Source organism: Equus caballus, chromosome X (genome assembly GCF_041296265.1).
Source record: "Equus caballus isolate H_3958 breed thoroughbred chromosome X, TB-T2T, whole genome shotgun sequence".
Taxonomy (NCBI): Eukaryota; Metazoa; Chordata; class Mammalia; order Perissodactyla; family Equidae; genus Equus; species Equus caballus.
The window spans coordinates 140,512,200-140,536,272 of record NC_091715.1 but is presented as its reverse complement, the minus strand read 5'-3'; the positions used below and the strand labels follow the sequence as shown (position 1 = coordinate 140,536,272).

Sequence of the window (24,073 nt, the reverse complement as noted above, 5' to 3'; positions counted from 1 at the left end):
CCAAAGGGTTCAGGAGGAGACACCTGATGGGGCCGTCTGAGATCGAGGGCATCCCCAGGGCCCAGCTGAGGTTGGATACCAAGGATTTCTGGTAGCAGCCCTGCAGTAGGGGCCGGGAGATTTGGGACCTGCGGTGCCTTGGCTGTGGCAGTGCCAGGAAGCAGAGAGGGTTGGGGTGGGCGGGGGTGGCAGGAGAAGAAGCATAGCCCAGGACTGTCCCTGTCTGTGCTGGGAGAGGGCTAGAGCCAGCCCACTGTGCTGTGAAGCCAAGGGGCCCTCCCTCCCTCCCTCCTCTGTGCTGCCCTGGGGCTCAGTGACCTCTGTTGTACAACTGACCACGTGCTGTCCTGGCTGTGCCTTTCTCTAGCTGTGCCCAACCTGCTCCGAGAGCTCCCCAAAGACTCCATGTGACCGGCGAGTCATCCCAGTGGCCAGCCTCTTCCGTCAGGCCTGTCAACTGACTGTCTGGTGATTGAAAGGAGGAACCAGCACTCTCCGCTACTCCACCGTCCAGGTCAGTGGGGTTTCAGGGCACCTTGGGGACGCTGGGGAGAGGTCAGGCCCACGGGCCATGAGCTTGGAGTGCCGGTGCGTGAGGTTTATTGACATTGCAGTTCTGCGTTTCCACAGTCCATGTGAGGCCCAAGGAGCTCTGGGGAGATGAAGTTCAGCTGCCTCTCTTTCCGGCAGCCCTAGGCTGGTTTTGTCTTAAATGGGGTCAAGACTGTGGAGACGGGTTGGCGTCCCCTGCTGAGCAGCCACCGGGACTGTACCATCGCCATCCACATTGCTCACAGGGACTGTGAAGACACGGCCTGGAGGGAGCAGCTGGTGGAGAGGCTGGGGAGGACCCCCGCTCAGGTTCGGGCCTTGCTCCAGGAAGGGGAAAAGTACGGCTGTGGAGTGATAGCTGGCAAGTGCTGCTGTGCCGACCACCGCTCAGACACCTCCCAGGGCTGCCCCCGGGACCTTGCTCAGGAGTTTGGTGGCTTGTTTTCTTTTGAACTGCTGTGTGTGTGTGGGCAGTGTGGTTTCTTTCAGCAACAGACCTTCAGAGGGGCAACAAAGGGCCCTGACCCTGGGGTTGGTTGGCTGAGGTTCCCCGACCCAGGGTGAACCCTTTCTCCATCCTGGGCCTCCGTTCCCGTTTGTGATGCAATAGGCAGGGTGAGCTCTGAGTCTGCATGTGGGGTTTGCCTGTGTGTGTATGTGCTTGCGTGTGCGTGTGTGTGGCAGAGATCCTGAGAGGCAGCACAGCACACAGAGTGGGTTGGACCGGCCTCTAGCCTCAGACTGCTCCCTGGCTTCATGCGCCTGTCCCACCCCCAGTGCCTGCTGCATACTGGGCAAGTCCCCTAACACCTCAATGGTTGAGGTCCCACATCAGTTCCGGTTACCTCGTGAAGTGCTTGGGGACCCGCTGGCTTGTAATTTCCCTGCAGCGGCCGGGGCCATTGTGATCTGTACCTGCTGCCCTCAGCAGTCTGATTGGGATCTGCCTGTTATTTTGGTGGGGTTGTTGAGGACAAGCCCCTCTCCTCATTGTCTCTCCCTCGGCCTCTCCCAGAATCCCGTGGACAGAGTTTGGCACATGAGAAGTGCTCACTCAGAGTGACCCACTTCACTCCGTGTCCATTGGGCGATATCATCTTAGTCTCTGGTGGTTGTAACTTTGAATACCCATGTTATCTGACAGGCAGGCCCTGGTTTGTGGAAGGAAAAACATCTCTGTGCTCCTCCCTTTGTGCACAGGGCTCGTTGACATTGGGGAAACTTTGCAGTGTCCAGAAAACTTAGCTCCCGATGAGGTGGTGGAACTGGAAAATCAAGCCGTGCTGACCAGCCTGAAGCAGAAGTTCCTGACGGTGCTTCCAAACCCCAGGTGGCTGCTGGAGCCCATCTCCAGGAAAGGCGGAAAGGATGTCTTCCAGGTAGACATCGCAGACGACCTGATCCCCTTGGGGGAGGAGGCCTGACGAGCGTGGGCTCCTCAGAGGAAGGTCACCGAGAGACCAGCAAAATCATGACCCAGCAGCTCATCGTCACACGGTGGACGTGGAAATCGGGTTCGGTGTGGATTGGCACCACAGTGGAGCGTTCCCCACTATGTGCTGTTCACGTAAACAGATTCTCCACTCACTTAGATGCAGGGACGGGGAGCGGGACTTTCCTTGCAAGATGCCTCTCTGGGCTCAGTGACAGTCTCAAGGACTTTGACCTTCAGGAAAAAGGGAAAGCTGCCAGGGAGTTCTTGGCGCTGCCACTCATTTTGGTCCAGCTGATTTCTGGATTGACCAAAGAAATATGTTTTAAGAGGAATCGTCAGTGTTCTCCCCTGTCTTTGTTCTAGTCAAACTCATAGAGTGTTTGCACAGCATCCAGGGGACATTGTGTGGAGGCTGGGAGGGGGCGCTGAGTGATTGCTGGAGAGTGACCAGCCCTGGATGGCCTCATTCCTGATGAAGAGGACATCAGACTTGGAAACAGAGCACCTGTCCTTGCAAAAGACTTTCTCTGCTGTAAAAGTGTCCCTTGGCTCATGGGGCATGCGTGTTAGACATGTCACACAGCTACTTCATGTGTGAAGAAAGGAGCTTAAATACAGCTCTTTCGGGAATGTGATAAGTAGTGTTGTTTATTTTGTAGGAAGTCTTTTTTCTTTCTTTGTTTTTGGTAATTTGTTAGAAAAGTTTCTAATGGTTGTTACCTGTGAGCATGATGGGCTTTCCCCCAGGCATTGACTAGAATGACCTGTCTCTTCTGAGCCAGACTGCAGTGGTCGGACATCCCTGGGCAAATGGGCTGGCCCTACTTTGGAAGGCCCCTGCCTCTTAGGCCAGGGACATTGAGCTGCTGATCAGAAACTTCCTGGCATCATAGATGGGACCCATGAGGAAAGACCCTCCTGTTTCAAGATACGTGAATAGTGTAAGGTGATAGCCCCAAGGTCAAGAGTCAGGCTGTTCTGTGTCCTGACCACCAGGCCAGGCTCAGGGAACAAGGTCTTCCTGGGCTTGCCTCGATACTCCCTAGCCAAGTCCTTGGCTGAATGTGTGAAAATGCTTGTTCTTCAAATGAAAGAGGACAACGGGGACCAAAGCCTGTTTGGGGCCGGGATTTCCAGCCTCCTCAGGCTTATCTGATGAGGTGTGTGTAGTATCGCAAGTTAGAAAGAACACCGAGTCACAATTCTCATTAGATTGTTTATTTACTCCCTCAGAGTTTTGCATCATGGCTGTAAAATGGTGGTTTTTATCTGTCACTAGTGACCTGTGAGCTTAGGAACGTGGATTGTCCTTAAAGTGCTCACATAGTGCACACTTATAATCTGAGGAGCTTTCCTGCTCCTCGTCCTCGTCAGGGGCCTCAGGTGGAGCCATCACTGAAAGGGAAGCCAGCAGGATGGAATAACAGGTATTGTACAAGAACATCACCGAATCATGATCTGGGTAATCTGGGGGGCTGGTGGGTGGTTCCTCTGCACCGTCTCCTCCGCCAGTAGCCATGGACTCAAACAGAACATTCCTGGACGTGCCCTCCCCACTTGGGCTGCCTGGCTCACTTGGTTCACGATTTTCTGTGGCATGTCCTTCTACACTGCTCACAGAGTGGACATCAGAGCACATGACCGACCAGGTGTCAGTGGGTCCCTGAGCTTTTGGGGCTTCCTTTTGGGCCTTTCTGTCAGTTTCTATGGTGGGTTCATTTTGACAGGTTCGTGGGGAGCGCCTCGTAGCTGCTACCTGCTTCTTTCTCTTTGGAGTTGTTGTGCTGGTCCCTGGCTGAGCGGTAGTTCTCACGTTGCCTCTTTGGATGTTCTCGATGAGCAGAGGTTTGTCTCTCCTAAAGTTGGAGTTACGGTAGATCTGAAACAAAATCAATCCTGTTAGTCATCCTGGGAGCAAATATTCACCCCCCCCCCCCCCCAATCATAATGGTCTTGTTTTCCTAGGGAGAAAAGATCTTTTTAACTTGCTGGCAAGTTTCATTTTGCCCTAGAGCCTGAGCTCGCTCAACATACGTAATGCATAGGTTAAGGTGCATCTATCTCCTTGACATTAACTGAGCTCTCAGAGTCTTTCGTCACACCTGCAGATTACCTCTCGGGGTGGTTGTTTCATAGGAACAACTATACCTTCTCATCTTTCCATAAATAAAGTCTCACGTGAAAAAAGTTATCCTCAGAAATTAAACCCTTTCAGTGCATCATTCATCTTGGTCTACTAGGAAGATGTTCGCCGGACGGAGAACATGGGAAAGAGGATGCTCTACCTTACCATCATTCTCTTGTTCCCTGGAGAGTGAACCGAAGGGTCGTTTGGACGTATTTTGCTGAAGCCGTAGAGATTCAGTTGGCGGATAAAATTCTTCAAGCTGTCTGTTTCAAAAATTCTCCCTGGGCCTCTCCGATGAAGAATCTCCCTCTGGAAAAGATCCTCTTCAATGATCACGGTGTCTCCCTCGTCATTCCAGCGCACAGATGTGAAGGCGTCGTCCTCAGCTACCATCCAAAGCTTTCTTGGGAAGGAGAGCCCGAGAAGGTGGTGGTTTTCTTCCACGTGGACGGCGCCTTGGTTTGGGTCCTGTGGTCGCAGGTTGTCTTGGGGGCCTGGATCTTGGCTCATGGCTTGGTCACTGTGGGTCTCCAAAATCTCCCTGGAATCCAGATTTGGATCCAGGGATGAATTAGTTGGGACCCCTGTTGCTGGCTCTCCGTCACCCGATGGGGCCTGCTTGACTTCATCTATCTGGTCGGTACTCTGACTAGCCATGGAGCTAGTCTAGGTCAGGAGCACTTTCTATCTGAGATCATATCCCTGAACTCTCAGGTCAGAAATGCCTTCGGTCAGGGTGGGGATGCCCAGTAAATACTGTCCACAAAATTCTAGAGTCTCGGTAGTGGGGCAACCGGCTGCTTAAGTCATCATTCTCTTTAGTTGTCACATGATGTCACAAGGGTCACTTGCAACTGGTCTGGAGAGGGAGCCCTGGCCAAGTGTGGGGGAGGGGAGGGGTGCAGGGTCCCAGCTTCTCTCTTTTCTAAAAGGAGAGAAACGTTTGGTTCAAGTTCCCAGAAAAGGCTCCTATCAGCTGCCAGGCACATTGTTTCATGTGGCCCGGCCCTGGATGGGTTGAGAAAGCACAATCCTGTCTCCACTCCCACCTCTAAAGACAGGTTGGGGGACCTGTTGCTGACCTCTCTGATGTGCTTAAGGGCCAGGCCCTGGTTAGTCCTAGCTTGGCTCCCACCAAGACTAGGCAGGTCATATGGGCCACTGGGGGACTGTGCCTCCCAGGAGACGGTGGTCCCTAGCAGGCTGATTTGCCTAGTCTAGGTTGATAGCCCCCTCCTTCTTCGTGCTGCTCCTGCTTCCTGCTTTGGTCTCCTCTAGCTGCTCCTGCTGTTTGGTTGGTCCTGCTCAGATGGGCCCAAACAAGGAGTCCTGTTTTCTTGCCTCTGGGTCAAGTTGTCCCCAGAGTAGTGCTGTGCTGGAGCACAGTGGGAGTGCCTCTGATGATCCTCAACCTCAGTGTCACCCAAAACACCTCAAACACACTATTACCCACAGCGTAGGCACGGAGGTGGATGGCCGCATCCTCCACTGTGCTTGGGAGGGTGTCTCCTCTTGTACTCTGCTTGCCCTCAACTCATCCCTCTCCAGGTTGTCTTTAGTTTCCATTTCTTCACCATAGAAACTCTTCTGGTTGTCCTGGACGAGCTCACTTTGGGAACACCTGCATGTGCCCTTTTCAAATCACCTTCCACAGCTGCTTGCATACAACCTCCCTTGAGGCTTCCTCTAAAGCCCTATTTCTTTTCTGCTTTAGAGTGGTTTGGCTTCTGCTCTCCCAGATTTCTGGCCTCTCACTTCCAAATTGGATCTACTTTGGTACTTCCCCTTTTAATTCCTTGATTTGGGGGGTTTAGCACCTGTTCTGTTCTGTTGAGACAAAGCATTTCACTGACCCACTCCCCTGAGCCAGCCCTGCTCTCCTTGCCCCAAGCCGACCCCCTCCCTCGACCCCAGTATCCCTCCCCTGCCATTACCTGGATGGTAGGTCCATTGAATAATTTTGTTTTCCGTTGGGTTAGATACTTTTCAAAGGGCCTACCTTACACAGACTCACTCCCAAAGAAAATTCCTACTTGTTTAGTTAGATGTAAGAAGACAACATGAAGATATCCATCATTGTGTATGTGAAAATAGATGAGAGTGTGGCTGTGGAATCGCACAAAACCCAAATGAAAGTTGTCCTCACCACAGAGGAGAGGATACGACAGTGAATCTGGTGATAAGTGTTCTCTAGCTGTTGCGGACAACTTCGTTCTCGGGAGATAGAGTGGTACCATGGGAAGGCCCTGTCTGCAAGGATCTCAGGTCCTTTGTCCAGGCTGCCACTGAGAAAGGTCATTTGCCCTCTCTGAGGATCAATCCTTTGTTTCTAAAAGGGGAGTGCAAACAGGGCTTGAAAGAGAATCTCCCAAGATACCTTTCACTCTGGGGACTGTAATCCTTAACAGAGCCCCGAGGTCTACATTTGGGCTTGGTCTGTGGTCTTTGTGCTTCAAAACAGGTTTCCAAAGAATTCATTGAAGAAGTCAGTTTGTCCTGTAGGGACATGCCCTCAGACGCTAAGAATTTAAATGGAAACCATTGGTGGCTTCTCAGAAGGGGCCTTCTTCTGATTTGGATGAACTTTGGATGAACAGCCATCTCCCTTCAGTTGCACAGCAGAGTATTTTGCCTCAGTGAGTTCTGTAAAGACTGAGAATGAAATTTCCTTGTGGCCTGTGCTAGCTCATGAACTCGGCTGATGACTTACACAAAGGGATTGAGCCGTTTGGTGGGAGAAGAGAAAATGACTCAGGAAACTGCAGTCTGGCATTCTGCAGAGAACCAGTATTTACTTGATGTCATTTAGGCACTCTTGAAGTCCTAAGCCTTCTGTAGGACCATTAGCTCATGGCCTTTGTTTCAGGATTTGCCGAATTTCTGCTGTGGATAAGAACTAGGACACGAGGCTCATCTTGTCTTCTAAAGATGAAATCCTCACGGTGCTGACTTCAGTCTAGTTGATGAAAGGCATTATGAAAATGGCTTCCCTCGACTAAGGCTTCTCCGTCCCAGAATTTCAACCCTGTGCCCTGTGGCCGCCAGTCCCACAGTCTTTATTAGGTACCTAGGTTTGAGAGAAATGATTGGTTGGCTCTTCAGTGCTCCAGAGGCCCGAGAGATGACGTGTACGTGTCCCTGCCTTATGGACCAAAGCCCCAGGGTCAGGTGACTCTAGCAGATCACAGCTGATTGGACTCTGAGGACAGCCACCCCAGAGGGAAAGTGATTTCAGTCTGGACTTGCTGTGGGAAATGCACAGCCTGCAGCCATGGAGAAAGTGCCTAGCTGTGGGCTATGGGGCCCAAGGCCTGGGGCTGCCAAGGGGCAGGCCTGGCTGTGTGGTCTTTTTGCCTCCCCCTCCTTCCAGCCCCCCTTACCCTGTAAGTCCTGGTGGGAGCTGCCTCCTTACTCTTCTCCCTCCCTCCCAGGCACCAGCCGTGCCCCTGCAGTTGGTCTACCTCACATCTGAGTGGTCTCTCAGCTATGACTCAGACAGAGGCCCTGGTGACATCGAGGCCTGCCCTTTCCAGTCTCCTGGCTGCAGGGCTCCTCTTACCCACTCACGCAGCCCTCCAGCCGCTTTCACTCACTGTCTTCTGGGCTCCAGCCCTGGGCCAACCCCACTGGGCCCCTGGCACTATTGTCTGACACGCTGGGAGCTCCTGTCAGGAAATGTCCTCCTGCTACCCCCTCTATGGCAGTGCCCTTCTCTGTCCAGAGGCCACTCAGCCTGTCTGGGTCCTACTCCAAGGCCTCTTCCTCAGTAAGGCCTTACTCCCATCCCAGGTCCCCCTCATGGATCCTTCCCCACAGTTCCCACAGCCTAGCTGCCATGTCCAGTCCCAGTCGGAGTGCTCCTGCCCTGCTGTGATATTGGGTGCATCTGTCTCCCCCACCAGACTAGGAAGAAGGACCTTGAGCATGGCAGGGACCATTATGTGAAACCAGTGCCCAGTATACATGTTGGAAAGAAGGAAGTTCTGTGTCACCAGGAGCTGGGTTGGGTTTTGTGTCCTTGAACACAGCTCTGCATTGTAACAGCAATGATAGGAGCAGTTGTGGAGGCCTGCTGCATCACACTGGCTGTGCGAGCGCTCTGAGGGTCTGGGCCATTTGCTCTTCAGCTAGTCCATGGACAGGGACCAGGAAAGGCCCAGCCTAGGCATGGCAGGTGGAGTTTCAGGCCCAGCTTCCACCCGGAGGAAGAAGTAGAGCCGGAATGGGGCCAACAGCCTCACCCCCATAGGGGGCCCTTCTGTCTGCCATGAAGCCACCGGCAGACTGCAGGACAAGCAGCAAAGGAGAGTCTTTGTTGTCTGGTGATGTCTCATTCTGTGGTGGTCCAAGGCTAAGGGCACGCCAGGGAACGTGTCCTTAGAGGCTAAAAATGGCATGGGGACCACTGGATTAAATGGGCCTTTCTAAAGGAGCCACGTGCAAGCCTTGTTAGCAGTCTGCCTCCCCTCCTTGCCTTAGACAGGGAGGCCTGGATTCTAGGGATTTCCTCGAGGCTTACTCTCAACGTTATCCCGGTTGGAATTGTGGTGTTAAAGTCAGTCTCAATCAGTCTCTCTCTCTGGTGTAAACTCTTTGAGGATTGGAAACAGAACAAGTCACCTGATGATTTTTGCTTTTTGGAGCCCCTGGAAAAAGGAAGACAACTTGGGAAAGAGAGGCCATCTCTAGATAGAGATAGACTTGTAGAGCTTTAAAAAGCAGTGTTCAGGTAGTGTTATACAAATGAGCCAAGGATGGATGACCTGTGTGTATGGGCCCCTAGGTTGTATATTTCTTGACAGCAGTCTGGGTCCTGATGGCTTAAAAACCTGCCAGCCCCCAACCCAAATGTTCACATGTCCGATTGTTTCACACAGTGCTCATACTAGCAGAGTTTTGGTCCTTTAGAACCTGCCAAACCTCAACACACATCTGCTAAGAATAGATAAAATAGAGCCTTGTGGCCCTAAGACCCCAGGCCACTCCCCGAGCTGCTGAGCGACTTTGCTTTGACATGTGGGCTGCCTCTCCGATGCCTCTTTCCCAACAGCTCCCTTGCCTTCCCCCCTTAGCCCGGTCCTGCTGCTGTAACAAAATACCACAGACTGGGTGGCTTAGAAACAACAGAAATTTATTTCTCACCATTCTGGAGGCTGGAAGTCCAAGATCAAGGCGCCAGCATGGTGGGGTGAGGGCCCTCCTCCTGGTCCCTAGCCGCCACCTTCTCGCTGTGTCCTCACATGGTGGAAGGGGCTGGGAATCTCTCTGGGACCTCTTATATAAGGTGACTCCCATCCATGGGGGCTCTACCCTCATGATTTAAGCACCTCCCAAAGGCCCCGCCTTGTAATGCCATCATCTTTGGGGGTTAGGGTTTCAACAGATGCATTTGAGGGGACACAAACATTCAGACCATAGCGCTCCCCTTCTGATAGTGCCCTCCTGACCCATAAACCCCAGGATGATCTCATGCTGTGAGGGACTCCCCTCTAATGCAACCCTGTTGAGGCACCATCCTGTAAATCTGGTGTTGTGTTGCTGCCTCTCCTGGTCATCTCTTCTTCCTGGGTCAGCCTCCAATCCCTCGAAGCCCCTACGGTTGGCTAATGAGCTCTTATGAAATCAAGTGTCTGACCCTTAGAGGCTGATGATTATCCGACCTGAGGTGTGTCTTTTTCAGGCGTCAATTGGGAGGAACTCTAAGGCTGAAAAGGCAGAAAGGGCTTAGGACAGCTTGTCACTTGGACTTGGACCCTCGCTGTCTGGCCTTGCAGTGTCTCGGCTTTCCTGCTGCTGCAGAAAAGCCACTGACTCCTTTTGGACCCCAAACCCACCAACCCTAATTGACCAACTTTAAGATAAAAGCTAAAACTGTCCACGATGGGCTGTTATAGCCTCAACACGAGTTGTGCTGAATGGAAAGCAGGCCAAGCTCGATGAACAGGTCTTGGACTCTGGAACTGTCGCAGATTTGGGATGCCCCTCTGTGGGCTCCAAATCTGTTAAAGTATCTTGAGTGCTGCCCTGCACCGTCTGGGTCTTTTGCAGATGCCCGCGATGAAGGGCTTGATATCGGATGGGAACAAGTGAGATGGAGCCGCTCATGGGCACTGCATTTCTGAGGTGGGTGATTGCACTCCTAACTTGGGATGCCTGTGCAAGTTGTACATGAGAGGAGGGCCAATCATGGGGAATGGGATCCACCATGTACTTCAGCCAGATCCCACTTAGACCCCCTCAGGACGTTCCTCTGCCTTTGAGTAGGCGGGTTAGTCACAGTTTGCAACAAGGACTGACTGCCTGACTTTTCCCCTCACCTTTCTCCTGGTGCACGCACCAGGCAGTGTGAGTGTTAACGGAGCTGTCCCCAGAAAGGCCTTGCCCTCTTCTCTACCCCTCACTGGATAAGCGATCAGGATGAAAAGGGTTATGTAAATCTATTTTGAAAGTTGCTGACATGTCGGGATTTCATCCTGACCACATCCTGAACATGACATGTCTTTCAGGCTCACTTGTATGAGGATGTTTGTCTGTGAAAATGCCTTTGCCCCTCTTGCATACAATCCTTTCAGGTAAAAGGGTCTGGGGGAGAAGAGGGGATTATGGAAGCAATGTAAAGTTTGATCACTGAATGGGACACACTGATTTTGGAATGATGAAGGAAAAACATAACCAGCCACCGGGGGATATGTGGTACAGGGGAGAGCTTTTTGATCTTGGTTTTCCAGAACTGCTCCTGGAAGCTTTACCCTCTTCCTGAAGGAAAACTCACCATGCTGCCTTTGCAAGCTGCTGCAAGTGATGGAATCCAAACGACTGCGGAGCCTGGGAGCACACCTGACAGCACTGACTATGACACACCCTGGGGTGGGCCCAGCTCTGGCACTTTCCGCTCAGAACAGCTGCACCACACGTCATCGACACTGGTCATGGACGCTTTTGTTTGGAACAAAATGCCTTCAACACACTCTCTGGCCCCCAGGGGACTCCCTTGTAGTCCTCTAGCTAGGAGATGGGTCTCTAGTCTCCTGACACTGCTGTGCACTTCCCTCGAATGGGTCTGACTCACTGGCCAAGTGGCAGGAGCATAGAGAGAGAATATGGAAATTAATTTAAAAAAACCTGAACTATATTGAATTGGAGTCAGGAAGGCCTGTAGGGGGAGATCTTATGCCCTATGATATGTCCTCCATGACACCAAAAAGGAAGAGGGGGATGCCTGCATCTTGGACAGGCAGTAAAACTACTTTACCACTGAAGGAAGATTTCTCTACTCATCCAGCAACAGCCCAGCCAATGAGAAGATATGCCACTCTGAACTGTAACTTCCCCCCAAAGGACCTTCCTCCAGAACAGCCCTTCCATACTCCCCCTTTCTCTCTACAAAAGCACCTCCCCTCCTTTCTTTTCCGAATTTGCCTGTGGTTTTCCATAGCATGCACATCCCAAATTGCAATTATTTTGGCCATTCCTGAATAAACTCATTTTGAGATAAAATAACAGGCAAATTGGCTTTTTAAGTTGACAAGAGAAATAACAGAAGGGATTCCTCTCACACTTTTGGTTCCCTCTGGCTTCTTTCAAGTTTTCTTCCGCTTTGATTTTCTGCAGTTTGAATATATGTCTGGCTGCAGATTTTTTGTTTGTTTTGTATCCTACTTGGTGTTCTCTGAGCTTCCTGAATCTGTGGTTTGATGTCGTGAATTTGGGGATGTTCTCAGCCATTATCACCTCAAATATTTCTTCTGTTCCTGTCTCTCTTTCTTCCCCTTCTGGAATTCCACTACTGAATGTTTCACCTTTTGCACTTGTCCCACATTTCTTTTTCTGTCTTTGTTCTCTTTACATTTCAGTTTTGGAAGTTTCTGTCGATGAATCGTCAAGCTCGCTCATTCTGTCCTCTGCTGGGTCCAGTCTATTGATGAGCCCATCAAAGGCATTCTTCATTTCTGTTACAGTGTCTTTTTTAATATTTTTTATTGAGGTAAAATAAATATAACATAAAATTTACCATCGTAACCAGTTTTAAATGCACAGTTCAGTGGTATTAAGCACATTCTTATTGTTGTGCAATCATCGCCATCATCCATCTCCAGGATTCTTTTCATCTTGCAATACCCAAGAAACTCTATACCCCTTAAACAATAACTCCACATTCCACCTTTTCCCAAACCCTGGCACCTATCATTCTACTTTCTGTCTCTATGACTTTGACTACTCCAAGTACCTCATATAAGTGGAATCATACAGCATTTGCCTTTTCATGTCTCGCTTATTTTACTTAGCACAGTGTCCTCACGGCTCATCTGTGTTGTAGCATGTTGACCTAAAACAAACAGCCAGTTATTTTACCAGCAAAATGGGTTCATTCGGGAACAACAAAGAACTGCAATCAGTGACATGTGGTCCGTGGCAAACCACAGGCATCTCCAGAGAAACAAAGGAGGAAAACATTCTCTTATGAAGCTGGGTGGGGCTGTTATGTACAAAGAGTCCATTGGAGGAACTTGGAAGTTCGAAGTCTAGTGAGTTTTCATTGATGAGTTATGGCCGTCTCTCATTGGCTGAACTGTTGCTGGACAAGGAGGAATTTCTTCCTCCCTTCGTTCTGCTGGGGTGGTAAAGTATATCACTTCCTGTGGGAGATGCAAGGTATGTCTCTTCCTGTTGGGCTCTGTAGGGTGCATTGAGAAGCTTGTGCATGAGAGATCTCTTTTCTGGCCTCCTGACTCAATTTAAAATAAGGTTTCTGTATATTAGTTGTCAGCAGAATATGTCAGAATTTCCTTCCTTTTTAAGGCTGAATAATATTCCATTGTACGTTTGTACCACATTTTGCTTATTCAGTCACCTGTTGATAGACGCTTGGATTGCTCCCATTCTTTTAGTGTCCTGACTCTCAATTTCAACATTGGGGGGGTGATTCCCACACATACAACAAGATATTCTCAGACACGAGAAGAGTGTCCAATGTGGACGAAAATAATCCATAACCAATCTATAAATGAACATTTGGGAGAGTTTATTCTGAGCTAGAATGTGAGGACCATGGCCCAGGAGAGTCCTTCCACAAAGGAGCGGAGCACTCCAAAGAAGTGGGGGTATACAGAGTGGTTATATACCCTCAAAGAGGATGTTTCACATATGATTGAAATGTCCCTCTTACAATAGTCACAAGATTGCCCTGTCGGCACAGCCCTTGATAGACCCAGCAGGTAGAGGGTCTGCTATCTTGGCAGGCGCAGCAGGAAGCAAGTCTGTTGTCTCGAGCTGGGTGGTCACAGGTGAGCGCAGCAATCAGTTCCTAGCCTAAGGAAAGATGCTTAATCTTTAAGGAAATGCCAACGTTGGGAGGGGGAGGGAAGTTGCACCTTTATCTCAAGGGCCTTTGTTCTTGCCATAGGGAATGTCTAAAGCAGATATACACTGCATGCTCAACAGCCACAGTCAGGCCCTTTTGGAAAAACAAGGTCAGGCTGAATTAGGTTTACACCAAATGGCTTCCTCATGTACTCCAATATATCCTATTGCTTGCCAATTCTATTTGTCACCAAGAATTCAACTCAATTCTGACACTATCTACCTGGAGACAGCACCAGATTCCGGAGGTAAAGGGTTCAGTCCTACAAGACTGCCCCACCCCCGACTTCAGATGCCGGTTGTAAACCCAGGTTGTTACCCGTGCTTCTCGTTGAATGGCTGTAGGTTGGAGGTTCCAATGACCCCCTCCAACTCAGGGTGCCAATTGCGAATGCAGGTTATTATATACTTCTGACCAACTGGCTAAAAATCAGAGGTTCCCACGACACCCTCCTCAGGTTAAATTAATTTGCTAGAGCAGCTCACAGAACTCAGAGAAACGTTACTTACTAGATCACTGGATTATTGTGAAAGGATATAACTCAGGCACAGACAGATGTAGAGCTGCATAGGGCAAGGTACATAGTGATAAGAGATTTTCACATATTGAAGTATATGGGGTAACTGTTCGACTTCAAAACTGATTTGGCTTGAACTAGAAAGCCTGACTTATGGCCTATCAAACATACATTGTACATCTGCTTATCCACTAAAGGAATCTCTCTTGAGACAAAGAATGCATACTTCCCCTCCTAGGCCCTCTTGGTGACAACACCCTATTGGTAATGCCCTATTGGTAACGCCCAAATTAGTTCTTTTCCTGGCATCATGTTGACCTGCTAATTTGCAACTGAATACCTCTTTGAAAATGTATCCTGGGGGTGTTTAATGTATCTTCTTTGTTCTAAAAAGATAGAAGACTGTACTGAAACTCATGCTTCTCTGGAATGCCTTCTAAGGCCTTCCGGGTTATAATCCTCACTCTGGTTCATAATAAACTCACCCCAATTTTGATTTATAGGTTGGTTATGGATTATTTGCGTCGACAATAGGAAGGGGCACAGAGCTTCCATGCCCTCTCCAGGCAGACCACTGTCTCCGAATCTCCGCGTCTTCACCAACCTGGAAGCTCTCCAAACCCTGTCCTCTTGGGTTTTTATGGAGACTTCATTACATTGTCGTGAGTGATTAAATCAGTGGCCATTGGTGACTGATTCAACCTCTAGGCCCTCTCCCCTTCATAGGGGTTGGGAAAGTGGAACTGAGAATTCCAACCCTCTAATCATATGCTTGGTTCTCCTGACAATCAGCCCCCATCCTTGGATGGGGTCCAAAAGTCAGCTCATTAACATAACAAGAGACACCTCTGTCACTCTCAACGCTTATAAAATCCCAAGGGCTTTGGGAGCTGTGAGTCAAGAACCCTGGACAAGGAACAAATATATATGAGAAATATATGTTGATCATCTGAATGACCAAATATATATTTTTCTCAAAATCACAATGTCATACCCACATCTTAGCTACTATGAATAATGCTGCTATGAACATGGGTGTACAAATATCTTTTTGAGACCCAGCTTTCAATTCTTTGTGGTACATACTCAGAAATGGGATTGCTGGGTCATATGCAAATTGTATGTTTAATTTTTTGAGGAACTGCCATACTGCTTTCCCCAGCAGTGGTGTCATCATACATTCCCACCAACCATGCACAATGGTTCCAATTTCTCAACATCCTCTTCAACAGGTCTTAATTTCTGGGCTCTTTTTTGGGAGGGGTGGGGGGATAATAGCCATCTGAATGGGTGTGAGATTGTATCTCATTGTGGTTTTGATTTGCATTTCCCTAATGATTAGTGATGTTGGGCATCTTTTCATTTGCTTATTGGCCACGTGTATATGTTCTTTGGAGAAATTTCTATTCAATTCCTTTGCCAATTTTTGAAAAAGGTTATTTGGTGTTTTTGCAGAAGTGACCTATATCTATATGTGCTGTCATGGGAATATCCCACATCCATCTTATTAGGTGGCAAAGGAAAGTGAGAGATCAGTATGTACGTCATTACCTATGCACATTAAAAAAAATGCCACATATTTCATAGCACATTTATTTATGAAAAAGCCTAGAATAAGCTTTGAAATAGCATATAGCAGTATGTTATTGGTGGCAAACTCAGAGGAGAGGGATGAACTTGGGAAGATTTTTGTAAATGGAGAAATTGTGATTTAGCTCTATTTTAGAATTTTTTATAGGAATATATGCAATATATGTAATATATAATACATGCAATATATATTAATCTGTATATTACAAAGTATTTTTATAAACCTAACAACAGCAATAGCAGCTATGTCAATTAAAGTTACTGCTAGCGTGGGCAACAGACCAACCCTGACATTTGAAAGGCTAGCACAACAAAAGTGTATTTGTTGTGCACATAAATTCTGATGCAGTTTACCAGACACCTTCCATTCTAGGTGACTCAGGGATCCAGGCTGCTTCCATCTTTTGGTTCCACCATCTCAACATGGGGTTACCGTGTTTACTGGTGAATTGAGAGAGAGAGAGAATGGAACTGGTATACCGTCTCTCAAATGCCTGGATGTGACAAACAATGCTTCTGCTCAGGTCTGCCCTGGCAAAGGTTGTCACATGACCCTCCGTAACTACAAGTGGCCTGGCAATGTAGTGTCTCCTGTGTCCAGGAAAGGCAGCTAGACAAGATATGGATAAGCACTGAAGTCTCTCCCATGCCCCGTTACATAGTAGGTGCCCAACACAAAGCAACCATTATAACTTGTTAGGACGACATCCGTGTTCATTGTGTGGAGGAGTTTCTGAGGTCACATTTGCCTTGAAAGCCCCTGAAGTGTTAAGTGCCTACTGTGCAATGGATGCTCTCAAATACAGAACCACATCTCATTTTAAGAGTATCTTGTCAATCTCAGCAGGGAGGGTCGCCTTCTTTGCTCTATGGCACTTTTCTGCACTCCCTTTGCGATACCGTCTATAATCTCAGTAGGCTTCCTTCTGATGCAGGGGTGAAATCTTAACCTGGGAGTCTCGTCTACCCTCCACATGACTGAACTTCCCTGAACAGCGGCATAGGTGCCCCCAGGCTCACTGAAAGACAGGACTTTCCTGGGGGGCAGGTACCAGACAAGACACAGTGGGAGAATGGTTATATTTGCTTTCTAAATTTGACCAACATGTCTACCAGAGAACCATTTCTCACCTCCTAGGAGGATTCCAGGGCTAGCAGGAATTTGGCTTCAGTGGATGATTCCTCCTCATCTACTGCTTGTGATGAGGCGTTAGTTTCTGACCACTTTAATCAGCTCTTTCACCTGTGTATGTGTTCAGTTCCCAGCATCAAATAAGGAGCCCATTAAAGTCCTACTGCAAGCACCAGGATGGCTTCACAAACCCTCTGTGTAGATTCAGGGTTGTATCTCAGGTCCCAGTAGATTATAGGCGCCATGAGACTCTACTCACAGCCCATTTGACAAACAGCGAGTGTGTCGAAGGCTCCCAGGGAGGGATGACCAGGTGTCTAAACGTCACAGTCCAGAGTAACCTTTCCCATGAAAGTGGCTGTGGCTCTCTGACAGGATCGAGGGTGAGCTATGGGAGGGCCCGTGGTCCCCTGCAGGGAGTAGGAATGCTCTGTGTCACGGGGAGGGCAGGAGGTCCTGTGCAACCTTCAGAGAGGGCGGCAGCAAAGACCCTGTAAGCCAGCCAGGTTCCAGAGTTGGACAGGAGGACACACGGGGAAAGACCAGGGGAAGGGTGCTGTCATGTGGAAAAGTGCTGAGACTGGACAGAAATGGAGACACCCGGAGGAATCAGCCCTCAACAAGCCTCGGACCATCCCCAAATTGTATTTGATTCTCATTGTTGCCTTCCTTCTTTAGGCCTGCTTTCACTAGCTGGGCCTCAGGGTCCTAATTTTGTCACCTGAGAGACATCATGGAGAACTGGGAAGAGAAATGAATGAGGAGTCAGAAGGTGGGCCGCAGGCTGGGATGAGTGGCAACAGCGTGGGCTCTAGATGAATCCAGACCGTTGTCTAGTCTGTCTGTCGCTTACTAGCCATGTGATCCTGGGAAAGTTACCAAGCGCTATGACCCTCGGGCTCTTCCTCTGTGAAGGCAGTGGGTTGGTGAGCCCTGTCTTGTAGGACTGCAGGAACGGATGGGATGTGTGGCAAACACCTGGCACAGTGCCTGGTATACATGGGAACTTTGAGGACTGGCAGTTATTTCTAGGATTGTTTTGATTCCAGACCTTCCACTCTCTCCTCTGGGATTTTGTTTGTTTGATGTCCAGGTCGTATTAGAGAACATGCAGTTCAACAGGACACGAAATAACTAATGAGCCAAAAAGGATGTTTCACAAATGAAACTCAGTAGATCTTCCCAGCTAGAGGATATATGTGAAAATTCGGGGGTGGGGGAGTCTTCCCAGCTGGATGGAACACAGAGCTCCTAGAAACAGAGTCAAGGACCGACTCCTTGCCTCCCTCCAAGCTGCTCTTCATCCAGACCACTACTTCCATTCATTTCATCCCACCAAAATCTAGCCCTTGATTACAATTGGCCAATTAAACTCAATTAAGATTAACACCTAACACCTAACTTATGCTGTGGGCTCTGGCTCTCCCAGGCCTGGGAGAGGAGTGCCAGGCCACTGACTTCTGGGTATCAGTTCAAAGGAATGTCACCATATTTCTCTGAAATCCTTAGAGATGATGGATGTCAAACTCCTCGTTGTTCACTGTGTTCAACTGCAATGCGACAAGAGCCCAGGACACCTTCCCTTCCTGCCCAGGTGGAGATTTCTGTCTGGTTACCCGAGATCCCTAAGAAACTCTTCAGAGCAATTTTCCATTTCAGACTTGCCCCTCAGCCCTAAGACACACTGTGAGTCTGGCCATTGCCACCACCGAGCTTCATGATAATCAACTCCCACACAAGGAATCGCAGTTTCCCGAAGACCCACACTGCCCTGGCTTGGGGCGTTTACAAGTGAGCGTGCTCCCCTGGGGCTGCACCACCTCCCACCTTCTTTGACTTGTCCTGGAGGGGACACCTCACCATCTTCCTTCTAGGACTGTGGCTACTAAACTCTCATTCTACGGGTGGGGGGTGCCCTGCTTATCCTCATGTACCCACTACTGACACAGGGCCTTCCAGAGAGCAGAGGCTCAGCAAAAGTCTGAGGAAGAAATGAGCCAGTGAGCAGGGGTCTTATTTATGGAGATTAAATTTCTCTGACTTTCTTGATTCACTCAAGCAAATCCGGGTAGACTTATGTCTTTTACTTTCATAGTCTGACAGACAAGAAGGGATAGGAAGGCAAGAATTAAGTACTTTCTATATTTATTTCTGGATTTCTAGACTCCATCATTTTGACAGATAAGTTCATTCACATTTCCAGGAAATTGCTGTTCCAGGGCCATGTCATCCAGTTCGGATCGCAGACTATGATAGAAGGCGTCCCAATTACTTTTACAAAATAGCAAAACTCCTACTCTTGGACTGGATAAGTACAAATTCATATGTGATCAAGGTCATTCAAAACTTAGGCGCTGAAGCAAATTAAACCTTCTATTAAAAAGAAACATTTGAAAAATTCCTAACAGAAACCAAGATCCATCTCCAGGATCCATCACAGAGAACAAGAACCCACAGACGCTATCCACAGTGGCCTCCCACCTCGCCCCTCCACTACTTAGGACACTTACTGCTCTCTCATGAAACACGCAGTGAAGAAGCGGCCTCACTTCATGCCCAGCAGGAGAAGGTGCTGGGCATGGGCCTGCCCCGTGCCTGGCCGCCCTCGGGCTCAGGTGCCCCTTCCTCATCACTCACAGCCTCTTCACACAGCTGGAGGAAGGGATTGGGATCCCTGCTACTGACCCTGAGCAAATACTCCAGGACTTTCATCTTGCTGGTTTCAGCATGGGCCCTGGGACCCCACAGGAACTCGTAACGTGCAGGATCACTGCTGGGCACCTGCCGGTACTCCACGTACTGCTCCCGCACCCAAACTTTAGTGATAAGCTCCCTGGGCTCCCCGTAGATGAAGTGCTCCCTCCCGGCACGCACCCCCATGACACTCAGTGCTTCCCAGACGTCCTCCTCAGGGACACAGTCACCCTGCAGGTGGATCACACCCAGGAGCATCACCAGGAGGCCAGTCTTGGGCATGCTCTGCTCACCACTCAGCATCCCATCGTAGGTGAGGCCCAGGGTGGTGACCAGGACATAAGAGTGGTCGCTGGGGTCCACTTCCTTCACGTCAATGCCAAAGACAAGCTGCATGTGCTCAGAGGCTTGTCTGAAGATCACAGGGAAGTGGTCCTGGTAATCTCTGAGGACCGTATTCAGCATCTCCGCCTTTGTGGTGGGCTCCTTTGTGCGATACTTGAGAAGCAGGAACCCCACCAGGTCAGAGACCTTCAAACGTAGTGCATCTTGGAGCGAGGACTTGGCATCTCCCGGGTCCTCCCAGACCCTTGGTCCCTCCTCATCTTGGATGCTGGAGCCGTTGTCTCTGGACTGGCTCCATGGAGTGGCTGCCATGGCAGTGGGGGAGGGTTGAGCACTCGGATGGCCCTGTTCAGGACTCGTGGTCGCAGCCACAGCCACCTCCTCCAGGGTGCCCAGGAAGGGGACAGAGGGGGAGGATGAGGGGGATATGGCCTCCTCCTCCTCAGCCCCAGACAGCTGCACATCCACCAGGCCCTGGGCCTCTCTTGGGTCCTGATGGTCTTCCTCACGCTTGCAGAGCTCACCCATCCGACCTAGATTCATGTCAGGCAGCGGGCAGGAGTGTGGGCAGGGGGTGACTGATAGAGACCCACGGGCCTAGGAGGGAGAGAGTTGTGAGTGGCCTCAGCTCAGAAACCCACCCTTGGTGGCTCTGACAACGGTGACTTACAGGTCTCTTCTTAGGGGTGCTCTCGGCTTCACAGGGATCTGTTGTCCAGGGCGGCCTGTGCCCTAGGGATCTGAGGGAAGAAGTGATAGGGCTCCTCAGGGAGGACCCAGCACAGCCTGAGGTTCTGGTGCTGGTGGTGGGCTGGGGTGTGGTGGGCTCGAGGTCTGCAGGGTCTCTTCAGTTCTGGCGTGGGGGCGCCCCTGGATGCATATTCGGGGTTTGTCCCTCGACTTGAGTCCTGGCACTGCCTGGGCCTCCTCTATCTGTGACCTGAGGACACAAGCCTCAGACCAAGGCCTTCACCTCCAGGTTCCTGGAGGAGGAAACACGGGGCACCTCAGGGTACAGACAGCAAGCAAGCACAGCCCTGGGACACCAGGGCTGACAGGAGGGGTGGGCCAGACTCTGTGAGGTCCCCACTGTTCTGGGGTGGGCAGTCCCCTCCGAGCTCACTCAGGGTCCTCACCTCTCCCCTGTCCTGGCCTGGGCCCCACCCCACTGCTGCCCTGAAGCAAACCTCTCAGAACAAGACCACAGACCCCTGAGATTGAGCAGAAGGAAGTGAGGGGGCCTCACATCTGGCCACACCTGCCCAGGGGCTAACAGGAGGCACCAAGGGACAAGAAGGGGTGGCCAAACTCTGTGGGTTCCATCTGTCCTGGGATGGGTGGTGTGCTCTGTCTTCACCTCGACACCATGCAGGGCCTGGGTCAACTCCATCTGTTGACCTGAGGCCACCCTCTTTAGGCCAAGGCCCCATGTCCCGAAGACAGAGGAAGAGGATGTGAGGGAAACTCAATCCACCCACCGATCCTGGTGCCTCCTGGTGTGTGGGGTCCCCTCAGTCCTCACCGTGACCCCGGCCAGGGCCTGGGATCCTGCCTCTGCTGACCTGAGTCCAGACCCTCTGACCAAGGCCCTTGCCCCCTTCCCGACACCACCGGTCAGGAAACGAGAATGGGCTCAGCCAGAAAGGCCCTGCCAGGGTGCCAGGGCTGACAGCAGGGCCAGGCCAGATTTCTGTGGGCCCCCTCTTTGTCCTGGCCATGGGGGTACACTCACTCCTCCCTCGGGGTCCTTGACTCTTGGAATGTATGTCAGCTGACCAGATGTGCTTCCTCAGATGACCTGACGTTGTCCTCGCAGACCAAGGTCCTCTCCTCCCTGAGCCTCTGAGAGAAACGGGAGGAGGCTGCACATCCACACCCACCCGCCTGCACCCACCGCTGACATCCCAAAAGGCTGGCAGCGGGGACCAGCCCCCGTGTCCTGGGGTGGGGGTTCCCCCAGACCTCCTGTAGGTTATTCGTCTTTCCTCCTGCTGGGGCCTGCCCTTCCTCCCAGTCCCCCGCCTGGGACAGCTGACATCTCCCCCTTAGACCAGGCCCTCTCCTCCTGAGGACCCCCCACCTTCCCGCCCAGGCTAGAAGTGAGCGTGCCATGTGGGACCACCGCTGACTGTTCCTTCCAGGGCTGAGAACAGGGGACAGCCGGACTCTGTGCCATCCTTTCTTTGCTGAGGTGGGGGGTACACTCAGTCCTCAGGGGGGTTCCTCACCCTGACACCCATAAGATCCTGGGACTCCACCTGCGTCTGACCTGCCATTGCCCCTCAGACCAAGGCCGCACCTCCCTGAGATCCCCCATCCCCAAGCATGTGTCAGGAATCCGAGAAGGCCACATCCAGCCCTCCCTGCCCCGGGGCCTCCCTGGGCCGAGAACAGGGGAAGCTGGCCTCTGTGAGGTCCCTTCTCTTCTGGGGTGGGGGGAACCTCCATGCCCTCCCTTCCTCCCAAAGGCTCCTTGTCTGGAGTCCGGGCAGATCCGGGACCCCTTCCTCTGCTGACCAGATGTGGCTCTCTCTGCTGACCCGCCGTCGCCCCACAGAACAAGGCCTCACCTGGCAGAGCCCGAGGCAGAGGTGAGTGGGCTGCACCACCTGCCGCCACCCCTGCCTGGGGTCTTCAGGGTGACAGGGGCAGGGCCGATTTCAGTGGGCCCCCTCTGCCTGGGGCCGGAGTCCCCTCAGAGTCTTCAAGGTATTCCTAGTTACTCCTGGCCAGGCCTGGACCCTTCCCTTCTGCTAACCCGAAGTAGCATCCTGCAGGCCAAGGCCACGATGCCACTGAGACCCCGAGCAGGAAGTGGACAGGCCACCCCTCCTGACATCCTGCCTGGCCTCGCAGGACTGACCACAGGGGCAGATTTCTGCTGGGGTCGCCTATGCCTGGGCCGGGGGTCTGCTCAGTCCTCCCTCGGGGTCCGGGGACCCCACCCTCAGCTGACCTGAAGTCACAGTCCTCATCCCCTGAAGACTCCGGAGGCAGAAGGCTGTAAACGCCTCCTCAGGTGGCCATCTCTGGGGCCTCCCAAGCCCGAGCGCAGGGCCACAGGCTCCCTCTCTGTCCTGGGGTCCAGGGTCCTCAGCCCTCCCTCGGTGTCTCCCGGGGACACCAGCAGGCCCTGGGCCACCCTCTCCGCCCCTCATGTGCTGTTCCTATGACTGAGTCCCCAGTTTCTCTCAGATCAGGATGCGAAAGGCGGGAAAGGCCGCCACTGGTGATGGCGCCCCAGGGCCTCCCGGGGCTTATGGCAGGGGCGTGTTTCTGTGGGGTCTCCTTTGTCTTCCCTCAGGGTCCTTAGCTTGAGCCTGTCAGGTCCCGGGACCCTCCCTCTGTGGACCTGAGGCCCTCACTCCCCTGAGACCCCACGGGAAGTCTGTGGAGGTCACCTCAAGCCACTAAACCCGGGGACGCCCAGGGCTGATGGCAGGGGCCAGTGGGGGGTTACTCCCTGGGGTCCTTGGCCACCCTCTGCTCCTTCCCTGACCCCCAGCATGGCCTGGCCCCGCCTCTGCCCCTGAGTCCGCTCCCTCCCCCGGGCCCTCCCCAGCAGGCTCCTCTGAGGAGGGGGGCAGGGGCTCAGCCTGTCCATCCCCCGTCCCCCAGGGTCCCTCAAGGCTGACAGCAGAGGCAGACCTGGACGCCCTGGGTCTAGTGTTCTCCCTCCTGGGGCTCCCTGGGCCCCTGGCCGGGACTGGCCTCCTTCCCTCTGCTGCCCTGAATCCGGCCTCCCTCAGCTAGGCCCTCGGCGTCCCCAGACCTCCGAGGCGGAAGCCAGGGGACGTCACATCCGGTCACCGTGGCCACGGGTCTCCCAGGGCTGACAGCACTGGCAGAGAGGCATCCGGGGGTCCCTCTGCCAGCCCTCTGCTCCTCTCCTTGTCTCTGGCCGGGCCTGGGCCCCTGCTCCTGCACCCTGAATCTGTGCCCATCACCCCCAGGCTCTGACCCCCTGTTGGCTGCGGAGGGAGCGGGTAGCCCTCGGCTGACAGCCCTGCCCGGGGTCCCCCAGAGCGCACAGGAGGGGCACGGGGCTTCTGTGGGCCAGTGCTCTGGGGCGGGAGCAGCCCTCCGGCCTCCCTCGGGAGGGTCCTCGTCCACCCTGGCTGAGAAGGGCTGCCATCCCGGGGAAGGGCTGGATGGGGGCTGCGGCGCCCAGGGCCGAGGGGTTCACAGGAGAAGCCCCCTTCCCGTGGGGTCTCGGCACCAGCGAGCCGGACTCTGCAAGCCATTTCTTTTCGGGATCGCGTTTGTGCTGACGAGGCTGAGCAGCTGCGGGGGCTTCAAGATGCTCCTCCGGGTTTATG

At 52.0% G+C, this 24,073-nt stretch overlaps 3 protein-coding genes and 1 long non-coding RNA gene across 7 annotated transcripts; 2 read left to right on the top strand and 2 right to left on the bottom strand.

The window, feature by feature from the left end:
- The first annotated feature begins 571 nt into the window (after positions 1-571).
- On the top strand, positions 572-1,976 carry LOC138921802 (protein EOLA1-like). Its single transcript, XM_070257162.1, has 3 exons — positions 572-592; positions 724-985; positions 1,753-1,976. The coding sequence occupies exons 1-3, from the start codon at positions 572-574 to the stop codon at positions 1,974-1,976; spliced, it is 507 nt and encodes a 168-aa protein (XP_070113263.1).
- A 1,213-nt stretch (positions 1,977-3,189) lies between these two features.
- Positions 3,190-4,890, bottom strand: LOC138921853 (heat shock transcription factor, X-linked member 3-like). Its single transcript, XM_070257425.1, has 2 exons — positions 4,278-4,890; positions 3,190-3,866 (listed from the first exon to the last, which is right to left on the bottom strand). Exons 1-2 carry the CDS (start codon positions 4,770-4,772, stop codon positions 3,279-3,281), a joined length of 1,083 nt encoding a protein of 360 aa, XP_070113526.1. The 5' UTR covers positions 4,773-4,890; the 3' UTR covers positions 3,190-3,278.
- A 5,209-nt stretch (positions 4,891-10,099) lies between these two features.
- On the top strand, positions 10,100-15,570 carry LOC138921858 (uncharacterized). The gene is made up of 3 exons (XR_011434754.1): positions 10,100-10,238; positions 10,622-10,687; positions 10,844-15,570. It is a non-coding gene; the product is annotated as an uncharacterized lncRNA (long non-coding RNA).
- A 3,273-nt stretch (positions 15,571-18,843) lies between these two features.
- On the bottom strand, positions 18,844-23,552 carry LOC138915103 (melanoma-associated antigen 8-like). Of its 4 annotated transcripts, XM_070257434.1 has the most exons (5): positions 23,403-23,542; positions 22,325-22,525; positions 21,487-21,596; positions 20,425-20,494; positions 18,844-20,351 (listed from the first exon to the last, which is right to left on the bottom strand). In XM_070257434.1, the coding sequence occupies exon 5, from the start codon at positions 20,295-20,297 to the stop codon at positions 19,266-19,268; it is 1,032 nt and encodes a 343-aa protein (XP_070113535.1). In that variant the 5' UTR covers positions 20,298-20,351; positions 20,425-20,494; positions 21,487-21,596; positions 22,325-22,525; positions 23,403-23,542; the 3' UTR covers positions 18,844-19,265. The 4 variants fall into 4 exon arrangements, with proteins under 4 accessions (XP_070113535.1, XP_070113533.1, XP_070113532.1 ...); XM_070257432.1 differs by having other exon boundaries at positions 18,844-20,737; positions 23,403-23,552; XM_070257433.1 differs by having other exon boundaries at positions 18,988-20,494; positions 23,403-23,522.
- Positions 23,553-24,073: the final 521 nt, after the last annotated feature.